The sequence below is a fragment of the Onychostoma macrolepis genome, chromosome 19 (assembly GCF_012432095.1).
Source record: "Onychostoma macrolepis isolate SWU-2019 chromosome 19, ASM1243209v1, whole genome shotgun sequence".
Lineage (NCBI taxonomy): Eukaryota > Metazoa > Chordata > Actinopteri > Cypriniformes > Cyprinidae > Onychostoma > Onychostoma macrolepis.
Window position 1 is genome coordinate 23,940,970 of NC_081173.1, and position 17,763 is coordinate 23,958,732.

The 17,763-nt window shown below is 36.7% G+C and overlaps 1 protein-coding gene across 3 annotated transcripts; it reads right to left on the reverse strand.

The window, feature by feature from the left end:
• Window positions 1-2,630: 2,630 nt before the first annotated feature.
• On the reverse strand, window positions 2,631-15,172 carry LOC131525214 (uncharacterized). Of its 3 annotated transcripts, XM_058752591.1 has the most exons (10): window positions 15,040-15,055; window positions 14,762-14,833; window positions 11,898-12,006; window positions 5,287-5,491; window positions 5,154-5,190; window positions 4,895-5,028; window positions 4,582-4,808; window positions 4,049-4,208; window positions 3,745-3,846; window positions 2,631-3,339 (listed from the first exon to the last, which is right to left on the reverse strand). In XM_058752591.1, exons 4-10 carry the CDS (start codon window positions 5,486-5,488, stop codon window positions 3,251-3,253), a joined length of 951 nt encoding a protein of 316 aa, XP_058608574.1. In that variant the 5' UTR covers window positions 5,489-5,491; window positions 11,898-12,006; window positions 14,762-14,833; window positions 15,040-15,055; the 3' UTR covers window positions 2,631-3,250. The 3 variants fall into 3 exon arrangements, with proteins under 3 accessions (XP_058608574.1, XP_058608572.1, XP_058608573.1); XM_058752589.1 differs by lacking the exon at window positions 14,762-14,833 and having other exon boundaries at window positions 15,040-15,172; XM_058752590.1 differs by lacking the exon at window positions 15,040-15,055 and having other exon boundaries at window positions 14,762-15,028.
• Between the last annotated feature and the right edge of the window lie 2,591 nt (window positions 15,173-17,763).

The following is a 17,763-nucleotide window of genomic DNA, read 5'->3' on the forward strand; positions in this document are numbered from 1 at the left end:
AAACACTTGGGAGAGCTTCACAAGGAGAGAACTGAAGCTGGAGTCAGTGCATCAAGAGTCACCACGCTCAGACGTCTTCAGGAAAAGGGCTACCAAGCCACTTCTGAACCAGAGACAACGTCAGAAGCATCTTACCTGGGCTGTGGAGAAAAAGAACTGGACTGTTGCTCAGTGGTCCAAAGTCCTCTTTTCAGATGAAAGTAAATTTTACATTTCATTTGAAAATCAAGGTCCCAGAGTCTGAAGGAAGAGTGGAGAGGCACAGAATCCATGTTGCTTGAAGTCCAGTGTGAAGTTTCCACAGTCAGTGATGATTTGGGCTGCCATGTCATCTGCTGGTGTTGGTCCACTGTGTTTTCTGATGTCCACAGTCAACGCAGCCATCTACCAGGAAATTTTAGAGCACTTCATGCTTCCTTCTGTTGACAAGCTTTATGGAGATGCTGATTTCATTTTCCAGCAGGACTTGGCACCTGCCCACACTGCCAAAGGTACCAAAAGCTGGTTCAATGACCATAGTGTTACTGTGCTTGATTGGCCAGCAAACTCGCCTGACCTGAACCCCATAGAGAATCTGTGGGGTATTGTCAAGAGGAAGATGAGAGACACCAGACCCAACTATGCAGATGAGCTGAAGGCCACTATCAGAGCAACCTGGGCTCTCATAACACCTGAGCAGTGCCACAGACTGATCGACTCCATGCCACGCCGCATTGCTGCAGTAATTCAGGCAAAAGGAGCCCCAACTAAGTATTGAGTGTTGTACATGCTCATACTTTTCATTTTCATACTTTTCAGTTAGCCAAGATTTCAAAAAATCCTTTCTTTGTATTGGTCTTAAGTAATATTCTAATATTTTGAGATACTGATTTTTGACTTTCATGAGCTGTAAACTCTAATCATCAAAATTAAAAGAAATAAACATCTGAAATATATCAGTCTGTGTGTAATGAATGAATATAATATACAAGTTTCACTTTTTGAATGGAATTAGTGAAATAAATCAACTTTTTGATGATATTCTAATTATATGACCAGCACCTGTACATCTATTTAATTTAGAGCGCATACAGTTACGCATTACAATTTGCAGATGGTGTGGAAGCAATATTTTCTTTGTACGCGTCTCTAAACGTGACTTTAATAAATCACTGTTGTTTTAAGCAAATGCGATGATTCAGTCCGTTTTATTCAGTCGTTGTGTTTTAGCCATCCGCCTTTTAGTTTTGTTCCAGGAAACAGGTACAACTGTAATTGAGCGTAGTCTTGTCTGTCTGATCTTCTTTAAGAAAACATGCAGTCAGCAGTTTTTAACACGTCTTAATTCTCTTAATTTTTCACAGTCGCAAATGCTTGTTTAGCTTAAATATTAGTTTTTTAGTCAGTTACAAAAGTGGCAGGCATGATGCTTATATGTATTTTTTAAATAATTATGACAAAGTTATAGGTTTCCAGTACTTGGACGAACCCTTGACAGAGTGTCACTCAATCAATCCTCTGCGTTATCTTTTAATGAAATATTCCATTGCATGTCACTAAGACAAATTCTGTAACAGAGTTCATAAATGTATATAAACGTACAAATCTTTCTAGAGACAATAAGAACAATACGGTCTAACATCACAAACAAAAATGATTGTTCTAACTCTTTCACACACCAGACTGGTCCCTGGTAAGTACCCCAAAAACTGAGAGGTATCTTGACTTTATCCGTGTGTTTAATGGCGCTAGGCCTCGTCACACCGTTGTGAGCTATAAATCGCAACGTTTTCCATAGGGCAACGCTTTGAAACCAGAACAATTCCATGACTTTGCGCATTCTTTCTGTTTGAATTTGTTTACCGCTCTTGTTGTATTTTCCCCCTCTAAAGGTAATTGTTAGGCCTTGCGCTTTGCAACCATAAAATTATTTTGCAACCATAAAATAGTGTTTCCAGAACGATGCAGTATGGTTATTTTTTAATAACCTAAAAACAACTTATACAGAATGTTCCCTAATGGTTATTTTAGAGTATTTGTTATAACCTTGTAAACTTGTAATCTTTAAACCCTGTAATCTTTACAATAAAAATGTTGCAGATAGTTTTGTATAATGACCTATACACAGTCATGAAATTTGTTTAATTGCAGCATTTACTAAAATGCAGAAATTAGATAAATCAAAACACATTTTAAAGGTGCAGTGTGTACATTTTAGCAGCATCTAGCAGTGAGGTTGCGAATTGCACATAGAGAAGCTACAGTGGCCGAAACATAACAAAGATGTCATCTGAGACAGCAGAGAGTAGCCAGTGGTAAATTAAGGAATTATATTTACTTAATTATTCAGTAAACCCATCTTATCACGAATATTATTGTTGCTTGTTCATCATTATGAATTTCAGGTTAACAATGTGAATAGTTATAGAATGGGTGTTATATAATATATAAAACCTGAGGTAATCGTTTGGCATTCTATGCTAACAGAACTACCAGAGGATGTCAGTATAACATCCAAAATCACTGGGATGAACAAGAGCCAGCAAAAACTTAATGGGTGTGTCTTTCCTTTCGAACATAAATATAGTAAATTCACCAGTGTAAGATTAGTTAGCTGAAAATACAAAAGCACTGCTAAAGAGGAGACATCATCTGTGATTCTGGTTTATTTTGAATGAAATCATCACATGCAATTTGATGAAACACTGGAAAAGACAGATATAGGCTACTTTAAAAAAATAAAAAATAAATTATTGTTTATTATTTATTGATTGATTGATTATGCATTATATGAGTCGCTTTGGAATACAAGTTGCAGCACGTTTCAGATGATTGCGACTTACATTTCAGAAAATATGTTTATCACTGTTACAATATTTATGTAAGCAATAGTCTAAGGAGTGATTCCTTACATTATTACAGGAAAATGCCTTGTGATTACAGTACCTACTGAGCTGCTGTAATGGAGCAGCTCTAATGTGCTATTAAATTAAAGATGAAGTACCATAGAGCAAATTAAAAGCGAAAGAAACAAAAGCTTGTAGAATACATTTTAATGGGCACAATTAAGTATGAAAATAACTGAAGGAAATATAATTTGCTAAATGAACAAAGCCAACTAACATTATACATATTCATTATTTTTAAAAATTACAAATGCAATAAAAATACAGGTATCGGTACTCAGTATTTGCAAGTAACAAGAATAAAAGTATCGGTGTCGACCTCGTTCTGGAAAAAGTGGTATCGGTGCATCCCTATCAAAAACTCATTAATCAAAAAAGTCCCAAGGCACTTCCCTCTTTGGCTGGTTGTCCATCACTGAGGTAGAAATCACATTTGGAATCTCATGCCCAGGACCTGCACGGGAAGGAGGTAATTATTCAAAATATACTACACAATGATGATTAAACAAGGTAGTTTCTACAGAGTTGGGCATTTAAAGGGGTGGTTGATTGTGATTTCACTTTTTTTAACTTTAGTTAGTTGCTACTTTATGTTGCTGTTTGACCATAAACAATATCTGCAATGTTACGATGCAGAAAGTTCAGTGAAAATGGAGATATTGTCTTTTAAAATTTTGGCAGTTTATTGCCTACAAAAAACAGTCCCCCTCATTAGAAATTGTGTTCCCCCTCTATCGTCGGGCCCGTGGAATATAAAAAATCAAAACCAAGGATATCCCTATATGTCAGGAGCTCATCTGTATCTTAAATATAGACCCATGAGCACATTCACATGACATCTAACATCTGTATCACTCACCACCTTGTTCTCTTGGTCTCTTCCGACTAGCTGCGTAACTCAGATATTTTTTTATTTCAGTTTCACAGTCACTCCTGTTTACATTTCGTTTTAATGCAGCATCTGAAAGAAGAAACTTGATGATAAATGAGTTGGAAATTCTCAAGCATTTGTTGTATAGTTAACTCACAGCTCACAGCTGTAAAGAGTTTGAATGTTCTTAAGGTCAAATTTGTCACAGATTTCTTTAAATATATTTTATTTCTATGCCTTTGTTTTGATTTGAAACATTCTTGGTTTGTGGGAATGGTTCATGCAGCTTTACCTCTGATCACATCTGTTAACACGAGATGAGAGAAGGCCTTTTTATCTCCTCTCCCCTGCCAGTTGAAATGTATAGCCAGATCATCTGTTAGGACTTGCTGCATAATATTCTTAATCACGTCCTTGGGCATATGACCTCCAAGACTTGACAAATATTTTACCTGTGAAGAAATTTTTTTATGTGTGATTCTAATTAGTCAATCCACGCTTTGAATCAGTCAAATATGTTAATATATGATGTTAATATATAATAAATATATAATAGCATTAAACTGTACAGTTACAATAGCCTGCTTGGACTATTTTTCTTTGTAGAACCTTTAAGCTTTTCTAAGAAAGATAATAAAATAAATTTGATTACAATCAGAATTTCTTAATTTATTTATTTGGTAAAAAGGTATCATCATGGAACAAGAGGGACATTCCAGTACTGTTAAATGATATTTAATTATCATTTTAAATATATTTTGTGATTATAAGCAAATGATTGTACAGTATCCCTTTAAATATTGTATAAATGATTTGTGGACTCACATATTTTTTGCGTGTTGTTGCATTCTTGAGCTCCATTTCAGTCCTGCCCACATCGTCAAGGGTTCTAAGAGGCAGTTTTAGGTTTGCTTTAAGGTTTTTTGAAGGCACGCATGTACTGCTGGAGGCTTCAGAAACCGTATTGTCTTTGAGTATTTTTTTTAACATGGTAGAGTTTTCCTGCACCTTGCTCTTGATGTCTCTCAGCATTTGGAGGATTTCAACCTTGTCTGTTGTGTAAAATGAGTTGTGTTATAATTATAAAAAAGAGAAAATAAACTTCTCATATTGATCAGCTCAAATGAAGCTGACTCACCATCAGCTGACATTCTGGATATAGATGCAGGTGTTACTGGAGGAAGTGGTTGTAGCTGATTATTTGACATTCCTTGAGTGCCTTCAAGTCTCTGTCTTTTTATTCCAGGTAATACAGTGTCTAATGGATATGACCTTTATTTGAAAATAAACAATACTTTAAACAAAACAGTACAAATAAATTATTTTGCTCTTTCAAAGGTCAAATCTTTTGAAGATTTTAAATTTTTTATTAAACAAAATGCAAGTCTGTTACTTACCATTCTTTATGCACCTCTTTTGCCTTCTCAAACGTGCCTGCAGTAAGACATATATTGTATTATATTATTTGGGAACTTATTAGACAGTATAAAATCCCAAATTAAACAGTTATTTTAAAGTAGTGACCATTACCATATTCTACAAGAAAGCTAATGCTTAGTTTCTCCCATGGTTTCCCTTCTGTTTCAGGGTTAAGTTTGTTCTCAACAGCTTCCATGCACTTCTCTGTGGATTTGAATGGAGGCCAGTAACAGTGTTTCTTGTCTGAGCTCAACCAATTTGATGGCACCACCATTAACTCATCTGAGTCTTGAAAGGTAACAACTGCATACATGGTCTGCCATGAGGGAAAAGACAGAGCAAGAGAAAAGGACAAAAACAAGACAGCATTTAGCTCTGACTGAAAAATAAATATAGGCTACTCAGCTTTATAGTAAATTGGAAAGTTGACCAACCCAATCCCATAAAAGCGGGAAAAAAATAATTTATATTTTGTCAGAAGGTAAATTAAAGATGACCTAAATGGTAAACATTTACAATTTTCTAATTTACTTTTATTATTTTTCCATTGTCTAGACCAGTGGTTCCCAATATCGGTGTCTGTCTGTCTGTCTGTCTGACTGAGTGCGTGTGTGTATGTGTGCGTGCGTGCATGCATGTGTGTCAACATTGCACATTAATGTGAAATATAATGCAATTATCATAACCTTCAAAAGATGATGATTGTATTAAATACTTGAGCATGTTTTCAAGTAAAAATACAGCACTGTTTTATGTCAGACTCATGAATTCGAAGTACTTTGCAGTCAATGAAATGTCTACATTTTTGCCAAGCAATTGCTTATGATCTGTTTATAAATTTTGACAGTTACTTAATGGTGTGTATATTTCAACCTGATCTCACAGAATTCCGTGTAATGTTCACGGACTTAATTAACCCCCGAATCTGTGGTGGCATCACGGAATCGCCGAAAATTCCGTGATGGGCTCACAGAAGGCATCAGCCGTGGTCCATGCACGGATTCACTGGTTCAACACCAGCGCATCGGACTATGTAAAAAGAGTGACTCCGATGCAGTTATACTTTCACTGGAGTACCTGACCCCACCCCTACCCTAAACCTACCCAGTTCTGAACAATAATGATGACGATAAATTTCCCAGTATCGCGTCGGCATATTGATGCTAAGGGTTTCCGTGCGTGGAGCACGGCTGATGCCTGTCACTGACTTACATTGGTATCACTTCTGTGAGCCCATCACGGAATTTTTTCTGTGAGCCCATCACGGAATTTTCGGCGATTCCGTGATGCCACCACAGATTCGGAAGTTAATTAAGTCTGTGAACATTACATGGAATTCTGTGAGATCATGTTGGTATATTTGCATACTCACCACCTTTCGGTAAAATTCTGTCATTGTTCTGACACTGACCATTCATATGATTCATGCAAATCTAAAGAGTTGTTTTTTGTTGTTTTTTATTAATTTATCTCAGGGGAACTGACTGTCTTACATTTACATTTAGTCATTTTGCAGACGCTTTTATCCAAAGCGACTTACAGTTGGGGAATAAATAAAGCGATTCTTCTTAAAGAGGCAAACAGACACAGGAAGTGCTCATAATACCAAGTTTCAGGCATTGTTCAAATAAGTACAAGCTAGAAAGGGAAGGAATAAAGGAGGAAGACAAAAGTTTTTTTTCTCTCTTTAATTTAGGATGAAGTCAAGTAGCATCGAAAGAGATGAGTTTTCAGCTGTCGCTTGAAAATTGTCATTGATTCAGCATTCCGGATAGGGGTGGGAAGATCCTTCCACCAGCCAGGAATGGTGAATGGCAATGTTCTGGAAAGTGATTTTGAGCCTCTCTGTGATGGCACCACGAAGCGTCGCTCACTGGCGGATCTCAGACTTCTGGAGGGGATGTAGATTCGTAATAGTGAGTGGAAGTAGGTGGGTGCTGAGCCTGTGGCTGTTCTGTATGCAAGCATCAGTGACTACGTTTATATGGACATCAATACTCCGGTTTTATTACGATTAAGACAATACTCTGATTAAGAGTCTACCATGTAGACAGAGATTTTTGATTAACTTAATCCAACTAAAGTGGAGGGAGTAAAGTCCCTGAGGACCCCAGTGACCAGTTGATGTGCTTTGGATACCTCCCCTCCCCAGGCCACCCTGAATAGCCTACCAGTGAGATAGGATTCAAACCAGCGAAGTGGAATCCCTGTGATGCCCAGTGGGCTGACAGGAGGATCTGATGATTGACAGTGTCAAAAGCAGCAGATAGATCCAGCAGAATAAGAACTGATGATTTGGAATCAGCTTTTGCAATCCTCAAGGCTTCCGTGGCTGACAGTAGCACAGTCTCAGTTGAATGGCTACTCCTGAAACCTGACTGGTTAGCATCCAGTTTGTTGTTCTGGGAAAGAAACAATGATACCTGGTTGAAAACAACTCGTTTGAGGGTTTTCGCTATGAATGGAAGGAGAGAGTCAGGTCTGTAGCTGTCTATAAGAGAAGTGTTTAATGTAGGTTTTTTGAGCAGTGGGGTTACCCAGGCCTGCTTGAATGCAGTGGGGAAGATGCCTGTGAGGAGAGATGTGTTGATGTGTGTGAGTGCTGGTAGAAGTGTAGGAGAGATTGCTTGGAGAAGGTGTCAGGGGATTGGGTCTAGAGTGCATGTTGTAGGATGGCTGGAGAGGAAAAGTTTGGATACTTCTGCCTCAATGAGGGGACAGAAGGAGAAGATGGGAGTTTTAGCAGTGGATGTGGTTGGTTTGAGGTCCTGTGTGGGGGGGGGGCTGAGAGTTGACTACTGATTGTTCTAGTTTTGTCTGTGAAGAATGTGGTGAAATCATCCGCTGTTATAGAAGTGGTGATTTGGCAGTATGGACTTCAGCAGAGAAAGATGAAAGCAAAGACTGATACATACTCAGGTCTGACGGATCTTTTGATTTGAGCCATTTTCTCTCTGCTGCCCTAAGATTGATCCGATGCTCACGAAGAACATCGGATAACCAGGGGTTAGAAGAGGCAGCCTGTGCTGGTTAAAGAAGAGGTTAAAGTAAACCATAAAGTGTCAGCTGCTGCATTCACATCCAGAGATGAGAAATGGGTAGGTGAGGGAAGAGAGGAGGACACTACAGAAGAAAGATTGGAGGGTGAAAGGGAGCGTAGGTTCTGTCTAAAAGTAACCGGTATAGGGGTGGGTGGCACACAGGTAGCAAAATGTAGTTTAAATGTAATGAAGAAATGGTCAGAGATATGTAGGGGTTGTACCAAAATGTTGTCTGTAATACAATTGCGTGTGTAAATTAAGTCAAGTTGGTTGCCTGATTTGTTCGTGCTTGTAGTGGTAAGCCGTTTGAGATCAAATAAAGTGAATGGAAGTCTGTAGTATAAGGCTTGTCCAGATGAAAGTTGAAGTTGCCAAAGACTAAAAGTGGACTGCCATCCTCCAGGAATGAGGATAGCAGCCCATCCAGCTCGTCTAGAAGGTACCAGAATTTGGCCAGAAGGGCGGTAAATGACCACAACCTGGATGGCATTACAGGAGTAACCAGGAAAAAGCTCTGTCACAGTGTCTGGTTGCTGTGCTCTGGACTGGCCACTTGATGGCACTTCCCCCGTTCACTGTTTCATGTCATGAACTCTATTTCCCATGGTCCTTTGACCTGTCTTTCTGTTCTGATGATCAACAGCTGTAGGCCATTAACTCATCACTATTTATACCACGCTCACTTAGTCTTTTGTTGCTGCAGTATTGTACCCATTACGTTGTGTTTTCTGTTATCCTGTGTTTGGATTACCTTTTGCCTGTTGTCTTGTTTTGTATTCTTATTTTTTGATCACAATTAAACACTGCACTTGGATCTATTTTTGTTTCCCTGGTATTCTGTGACAAGCTCTACTTCTGATGTTCCATAAGTGCCATCTCCTGTAAGAAGTGAATTTGCAATTCCATTAAGCCTGTCTGCTGTTTTATACACACTAATGCCGGGGCGGTTCTAGGGTGGGGCCAGGGGGTTTACTAATTTACTAATTAATTTCTGCTTCTGTAGTGCTTAGCCCCTTAAAGGGATAGTTCACACAAACATTCTGTCATCATTTACTCACCCTCAAGTAGTTCCAAACCTGTATGAATTTCTTTGTTCTGCCGAACACAAAGGAAGATATTTTGAAGAAAGTTTGTAACCAGGCTGTTTTGGGGCACCATTGACTGCTCTGTTTCCCACATTCTTCAGAATATCTTCCTTTGTGTTCAGCAGAACAAAAACATTCATACAGGTTTGGAACTACTTGAGGGTGAGTAAATGATGACAGAATTTTCATTTTTGGGTGAACTATCCCTTTAATTGCTGCTTGCAGATATATTTGTTAAGATCAGACCACATTTTTGGAATAATCAATGCAAAAATCCAGTTATTTTACAAAAAAATTACATCTAGGAAAAAAAAGGAAAAGCTACAAAAACTAATTATTTGTTTTACGAATTTGTGTTGGTTATCACTGGCCAAGTATATACACTATAAAACTTATTTATTTGGAATTTATGGTGCAGATAAACAGAAATGATTTTTGATTGTGAAAAAAGCATTAAAGACTGCAGTGCAGAGTGGCACAAAAGCACTTGATGATGTGCATGATGAGGCACTTTAAGGCAACATCACTTTTTTGAGTCTGTGGCCAACCTTGTTCCATTATGAAACAATTAGAGCACGAAGAGCAGAACAAATCAGCAAATGTGATCTGATTCATCTTCGTGATCCTCACCTTCCATCAACCTCCACTGAAATGTCTTCTTCCTTATGTATTACAAAATCATGCTCTTCATACACTTTACTAGACCAGCTGGCTTGTAATTCTGTGTTATGCACAAATGTTTCTGCATCCATTTCATCCCAATCTTCACCCTTAAACTCATTTCCTATACACTTTAATTGATATTTTACATTGATATTTCCGATGGATTATTTCTTAATGGAAAATAATTCATTAGCTCTGTTCTTTACAGCAGCTATTACTTCCCCAAGGTCCTCAGATTGGATGCAAAGTATATCATGCTGTTTTAAATGTCCAGGTAATTCGGAGACAAAGCATTTCAGAGCCAGAGTAATGAGAACTGGGGTCAGCGGGCAGCCCTGATCCAGCAGTTTGTCTCTCTCTCTGCGTGGTGCAGCTGACACAGACAGCATATGCTGTTTGCGTTCAGTGGATACTCTCCAAAATGGCACTACGGTGACGCAGAGGAGACGAATTGTTGAATAAAGTCGTTATTTTTGTTTTCTTTGCGTACAAAAATGATTTTTGTAGCTTCGTAAAATTATGGTTGAACCCCTGATGTCACATGGATTATTTTACCAATCTCCTTGCTACGTTTCTGGACATTGGCCATGTTAATTACATTGCTGTCTATGGGAGGGTCAGAGAGCTCTCAGAATTCATCAGAAATCTCTTAATTTGTGTTCCGAAGACGAACAAAGACTTTACGGGTTTGGAATGACATGGGGTAAGTTTTATTTTGTAATCTTGTTTGGAAAGTAAACCGGAGATCGATATTAATAAACCACAGGGTTTTGTTGTTGAAACCACATCTCTGTGCGTGCTTTATGGGCATGTGCATCGGGAGAGACTCCTCCTCTAACCTCAAGGGGCTAAAGAAAGTTTTGAAGATTAGCCATTACAGTGTCATGGTTATAAACACTAACCAGAGTGTACTGTTGTCCTTCCAGTTTACATTTCAGCATACGTTCCACAGTTATCTCTTTCATCACTTATATATTCAAAATGCAGTGTTTTCCTCACTAGTACGGCTGTTCCCTTTCGGGATGTATAGTTTGTGTAGGAAACATACCACATGTTTTTTAGGCCTTCTATAATATGTTCATCTTCTACTCCAATGTGTGTCTCTTGTAAGAAAACAACATCAGCATTTTGTAGTTTTTTTTTAAATTTTAATCTATTTTTCTTTTAAGTTCGTTAAAATTCCAGGTGATGAAGTTTATGGTCTGTGAAGCCACTAACAGATCTGCTCTCACAGACCAAAGATCTTCAGTTTAGTAAGTTCCCTGTCAAAACATGGGTGATGGAAGGTAGAAAATTTTTGTTTTGCATTCTGAGAGAATTGCTGAGACTTTCATGGTATGACAGCAATAGTTTTATATTTGGCAGACATTTTTATCCAGAGTCATTAAATTATATTCAAGATTTATATTTTATCTTTTCAGTTTTATAGGAATCAAACCAATGCCTCCAGTTTCATTCTATGGAATTTTCCCCTCTTTTGAGCTCTAAAAAAATTACTTTCCAAAAATATGACTTTACAGAGTCAGTTAATAAAGAGTTACATGTTTTCCATTGTTCCACAAATCACACACATTCGACCTTTTCAAACGTACATTATAGTGTGAAAAATCAGTTATCACCAAAAATAAACTGAAATCATTTTAATTAGAACACATCAGTTGTATTTTTAAAGTTATAGCCCTTTTTAATAAATGTTTTTTTAAAATATATTATACCCCATGTGAATGAATGTCTTGCTTGTATACAAATTCTAACTTGAGGATAAAGGTAAAGCTAAAATGTTAATTTTGAATGCTTATTGGATAAATCAGTATAATATGTCTGTAGATTGTTTAGAAAAATAAGTTAAACGAGGACAGAATATATTTTTGACAAATAAGTTTTGTAATTTTAATTAACTTTAAGGATCTTAATAATTTGAGGAAAAAGTTACCTTTTATCTCTCAGGATAATGTCTGGATAGGACACTGCCGTCGATTCAACTGTGATGTTGAGCAGAGTAAGATGTCTGACGTTAGATCTGATTCACCTTTGAGTGTGGACTTCTCGGAAAGAGAAAGATAAGAAAGGAAAAGATCAGTTGTATCCTTAGCAGATTTTGACTTTTATATTAAATAAAATCAGTATTGTACATATGCATTGTATGTATTTGGTTGTTTTGTTTTATTTCATTATATCCATAATAATAAAGCTTATTTTCTATGGAATCAGATTTCTGCCAATTAAGATGAATGTAATTTTTCAAGAAACTTATAAAAATATAAATTGAAACTGAATAAAATGTCTTTGAAACTAAAAAAAAAAAAAATTACAGGCAAAATCTTTCGTTTGCCATTCTGGCACAAATCTCTCGTGGGGCGGGTCTAGCAACGTTGTGTTCTCATTGGCTACTGAGTTTTTGATTGACAGGTTCTTGACCTGGAAGTGAAGGCATCAGCGTTGTTGCAACTGTGTGGCTGTGAGCGTCTGTTAGCGGCTTCCTATTTCATTTTAATGATATAAAGTTAGGAGTTCTGCGAACAAAAACTTTAGAAGCGTAAATGAAAACTCTGGAAGTGCATTTGTAGTACAGATCAGCGAATGAAAGAGGAGAAAACCATTGCAAAACCTGCAGTATATTAAAAACGAAGTCAAAGATTTTGCCTGTAATTTATTTTTATTTTTTTTTAGTTTCAAAGACATTTTATTCAGTTTCAGTTTATATTTTCATAAGTTTCTTGAAAAATTACATTAATTTTAATTGGCACAAATCTGATTCCATAATTTCCTAAATAAAGTTAAATTACTGTGACATCATTTTCTTCAGCAATACTATGTCCTGAATTTTAGTCTGCCAAAATAATAGGTATAAGTTTATGGAAAGGCAAAAGAAGACATGCTAAGATAAAAAAAATTAATTGAAAGCATATTAAGTGAAAACAAGTTCTTTGTAGACCTGTTTGCCCTGTTTGCCCTGTAGGCCAAATGAAAATGCTCCAACCTGTGCTGGATGAATGTTTGCATACTAGACAATCAAAGATCTTCATTATTGCATGGAAAGACTTCAGGTCTGTTATCATTCAGTTAACTCCTGTAACATTTCCGTGGTAACTGACAAAGAATATGACCTCTGAAGAAATTATATCTTCAGGACAAAGATTACTAGTATTTATAGTTTTTCAATATGAGCCAATATATTAATGAGTAATGGTTCGTATTTACGGAAGCATTAGCTTTACCATATCTGGGCTATTTTTTTATGCACATGAGTCCCTAGCAGTTGTCCATTTTGTTGTGTATATACGTGCACCTCCAGATTTCCTTGTAATTTTAATGTGTAGAAAGGGGAAATATATTGAAATAAAGCCAGATTGTGAGTTATTTGTACCAGTTCAGATTTATTTGAGGATGTTTAATTCACCACACCACTCAGCTCCATTTTTAGGGACATTATGAACAGCATCAGTAGTCATTTTGTTAACTCTGTTGGATGCCAGGGTTAATAAGGAGTTTGCATGTTGTTTGGATTTCTCTTTTAAAGCTTGGCACTTTCCCTTAAGCAAAGTTGTGTGAAAACTGAATTTCTGTTTGCCACTGTTTTAAAACCAATGACAATGAAGCATAGTCATTTTTGAATGTAAGCAAATGATGTGATGATATTTAACTACTATTAATTTTGATTAAAGTTTGATTACCAAATACTATTTATAAATATTGACCTATAGATGGGGCTCTAATGCTTAATGTTTTACTAAGATTATACAGGGATCAAAACTATAAATAATATATATCTATATATCTATATATCTCTAAAAAATGCTGGGTTAAATACAACCCAGTGCTGGGTAAATATTGGACAGAACACATGCTGGGTTGTTTTCAACCAACGGGTTAAATTTTATATATGTGTGTGTGTGTGTGTGTGCGTGTGTGTGTGTGTGTATATATTTGGAGTGTAACGGTTCACAAAATTCATGGTTCGGTTCGATTCGATACGATACAGTGGTGTCACGGTTTTGTACGTTTTCAATACAACAAAAATAAATAAATGCCAAAGAAATTTCCTTGATTTTTACAAATGTTTTATTTATTAAAACTATGTTTTTACTTTGATCAATGATGGAATTTGACCCATCTTCTGGGGTGTCTTCTTATCAGCATATAAAACAAAAACAGCTCCAGTTTGAAGTATTCCATCTGATGTAGCCTATTGTCATGTAACTGATTAATTTTTTCCAATAAGTTTAAATTGATTTTTACCTTTTATGGGCATTTTTTACCTTTTATAAAGCCTTTTTTTTTTTTTTTTAAAAGTGTGCATCACCTTTTGAGTTTTTTACATTTAATCAGTCAACAAGACATTTGGGCTGTTACCAAGGAAATGAAGTCAGAATCATCTTTGCAATGCATTTTAATAGTCTGAATCATGCAGTGAAAGAACGAACTCTAAATGTGCACAATGCAGTAATCAAACCTAATAGGATAAGATGCTGTAATAGGATTAGTCCATGAATCGTTTGGTTTGTAATGCGTATCGAACTGAAAGCCTCGAACCGAACGGTTCAATATCAATACGTGTATCGTTACACCCATAAAAAAACAAATATATATATAATATAGAAAGAGAAAAGCACACGAAGTGAAGCAAAGGGACACTCTTTTTCTTTGTTTGTAGGCAAAATTTGCCCTTCAAAGCCAAAGGTAAATCATGCAGGTCTGTTAGGTAAATGAGCATACTCTGAGATGAAATGGCAGTTTTTGTTTTTTTGTTTTTTTGCTATGTGCATCTCCAAGTTAACATTTAGAAAAATAGCTCACCCAAACATTTGCTGAAAATGTTTTCACTCTCAGACCGTCCAAGATACAGAAATGAAAGCATCAGTAAAAGTTCTACCAGGAAGACGCTAATGTCAAATTATTCATACATAACTACAGTATTAGCTCTGGCCAATCACAGATAAGAGTATATAAGTACTGGACTTTCTCTTTTACGATTGTAGTTTATGACTACTACTGATGTCCATCCATCCTCCCACCACCACCAGTATATAATCTGAGAATTCCATGGACCAGACTACAATTACATATAAGCTTACCCTATCCTTCGTCTGTGTATGTGTATCTTAAGGCTGCAATCTAAAGTGCTGTTTTCCTCTTCATGCTGCTCATCTAGATGTTATAAGACATTATTTCTAACTGCAGCAATGCATTTTCTTTTGTTCACACGGGATGTGGTACACGCCTCATCTTACAGGATGTGTGTGTGTGCGTGCGAGTGTGTGTTCAAAGTAAAATATATATATATTTTTTTGTAATATATTATCAGTGTAGTATTATACATATTGTGAGTGTTATTACTTTGAGTGCACATGTTTATCTTTAGCAAACATGGCATGCCTGAAAATTAACAGACAATACACTTTACCCTCATTAAAAATGTCTATAAATATAATTTCATTAGCTCAGAAATATCTGAGGGTTGTCCCCCCTAAAAATCATTACAAGCGACTCTGTATTAAAAATAATATAATGGACATATATTCAAAATAATTGCAGTGAAACAAAATAAATGCAAAAAAAACTTTTAAGTTCAGAAATGTTTTGATTCCCCCCTCCCTTGCCTCACAGTGGTTTGGTCCACTGCCTGCTTTCCTCTTTTACAGATACACACACACTGGAGTCCGGTGGGAGAGAGCAAGTACCTCAGCAACAGTTAGTTATGTGTAAGTAACTTAGGCTGTCAATGCTATTTTATTCTCTTTAAACATCGGGTGAAATTATTCTTTCTCTTTAATACAGATGATGCTGGATCATTAATAAATTAGTCATGACAAAAAAATTATGATATCCCATGTTTTTTCTATGAGCGATTATAAGGCTAACAAGCTTAATACCGTAGCTTGTCACACACTACAATTAACACAGCGATAAGCCTGTGTGTGAACTGATATTAGGCTAATATTGTATACCTACCTATGTGTTGGGTTTTGCTCAATATGATGTTAAGTGGCAGATCAGTGGGCTTAATGCGGTTGAATATCTAAAGAGACGTACTCGGTTTCAGACAAAACCTAAAATACTATGGATGACGCAAAATAATAATTTTAATATGACCGCGTGGTGAACCCAACTCATATTTAAACACGGTCCATGCTATGTACACATGCTGTGTATGCATAGCTATCCTTACAAGTACAATTTTGGCTGTATTATTTGTGTCCCCTTCAAAAATTGCTCTTGAGAAATTTTATGTTTATTGTCCCCCCCTACTGTTAGATGAAATTTACGCCCCTGCTCAAACGCTGTCAGACACTTGTGTGGGTTTATTCAAAAATGGCAGATGAAGTTGTTGTCCTTTTCTCCACACAGCAAGTGATTGTCCCATCTATCGGTGTTTCAGTACTATTGTGATTCAGCATAAGTTCCTGATGATTAAATCACTTTCTGCATTTTCTCTACATCCTCCTACTCCTCCTTGTTTCAGTTCCTCTTCCACAATCTTATCCTTCTGCTGCTGCTACTTTTTTCATCATCCTCCTCATAGTAACTCTCTCACTTCCCATCTACCGCATCATTCTTTTAACAACATCATCATCATCTGTTCATATCGTTCTGAGGTATCTGAGGTAAGATGAGTGATCAGCACGAACATAAATCTTCTTATCTCGCTGAAATCTTGACGGATTTACAAACGGTTTGGTTTCTTACAAACGTTATTAACGTGGCTATAATTCTGAATGCTGTAACATGTTGAAATTGCAGATTGTTATAATTATTCATATGTATGCAGTGTCATAACTACATCTCTGACGTTGATAACAAATCAAACCGTTTGAAAATCGGTAGATAATTGAGCAAGTTATGGTTATTTAAAAAGTACATGCTTCATACAACACAATGTTACGAGTGAGCGAGCACCCTGTGGCAAGATGGCCGCCGTGTGCGGACGTCGACCTCCATTGGCCAACAGCGCGTACGAGGTATCTAGTGTTTATATATATATCTATGCCGTGCACACTCTAATGGCTAAAATTGCCCACAATCCATTGCGCTTTGGCAAAGGATTCGGCTCAGAACTACAAACACGTATAAAACGCGTTAGAAAAACTACAAACGTGGCGGATGCGAGCAATCGACCTTTATGTAGAGAGGTTTACAAAAAGGGGTGCGAGTTACCAATAATCAACATTTAACCTGGTAAAAAAAAATATTTATTTATTGCTATCCGTGTTATATTTCATCTGCAACAGCCATGTGAACTTTTATAAACATCCATTTGGTCGTTAACTTTTAAATGCATCATTATGCAGAAAATATGAGCAGAGTTCTCGCCATGAAAGAGAACAGACTGGCAGATCAACGAGCTACTTTTTTCTCTACAATACCGTATGAAATTAAATGTGGAGGATGTTAACAGTGACAAGATGATTTTTAAAAATATTTTAAAACGGAGTTATCTGTTTTTGCAAATAAACTCTTCATATATAAAACATTGTGTGTCATAATTCAGTTCAGTTCTTATCAAATGGTGTCAGTGCAGACAAGTCAATAATATTGCTGAATATTAGGTGTCTTCAACCAAGCAAGACAAAAGGCAACAGTGACAAGAAACCCAAACAAGACCCGGCTCAGTCAGGAAACAGTCTCGTCTGGCCAAACGAATGAACGTGGTGTGATTATTCCAGGCTGCATCACAAGTCAGATTGTGGATTGATATCATTCAGAATATTTCATCCAACTTCTTCTGCATGAAGTAATATCACGCCAGCAGGTGAAGCTGGTAAAAAGGGTCTGTGCAGAGGGCTTGTCTGGTTCTCGTA

Bases quoted from the DNA above. Each gene is read 5' to 3' on its own strand.
- LOC131525214 (XM_058752589.1), bottom strand. From the start codon at position 5,488: ATGTATGCAGTTGTTACCTTTCAAGACTCAGATGAGTTAATGGTGGTG. The intron at 4,809-4,894 runs GTGAGTCAGCTT...TTTACACAACAG, and splicing joins ATCCAGAATGTCAGCTGATG to ACAAGGTTGAAATCCTCCAA. The intron at 3,340-3,744 runs GTGAGTGATACA...CTTCCCGTGCAG, and splicing joins GAGACCAAGAGAACAAGGTG to GTCCTGGGCATGAGATTCCA.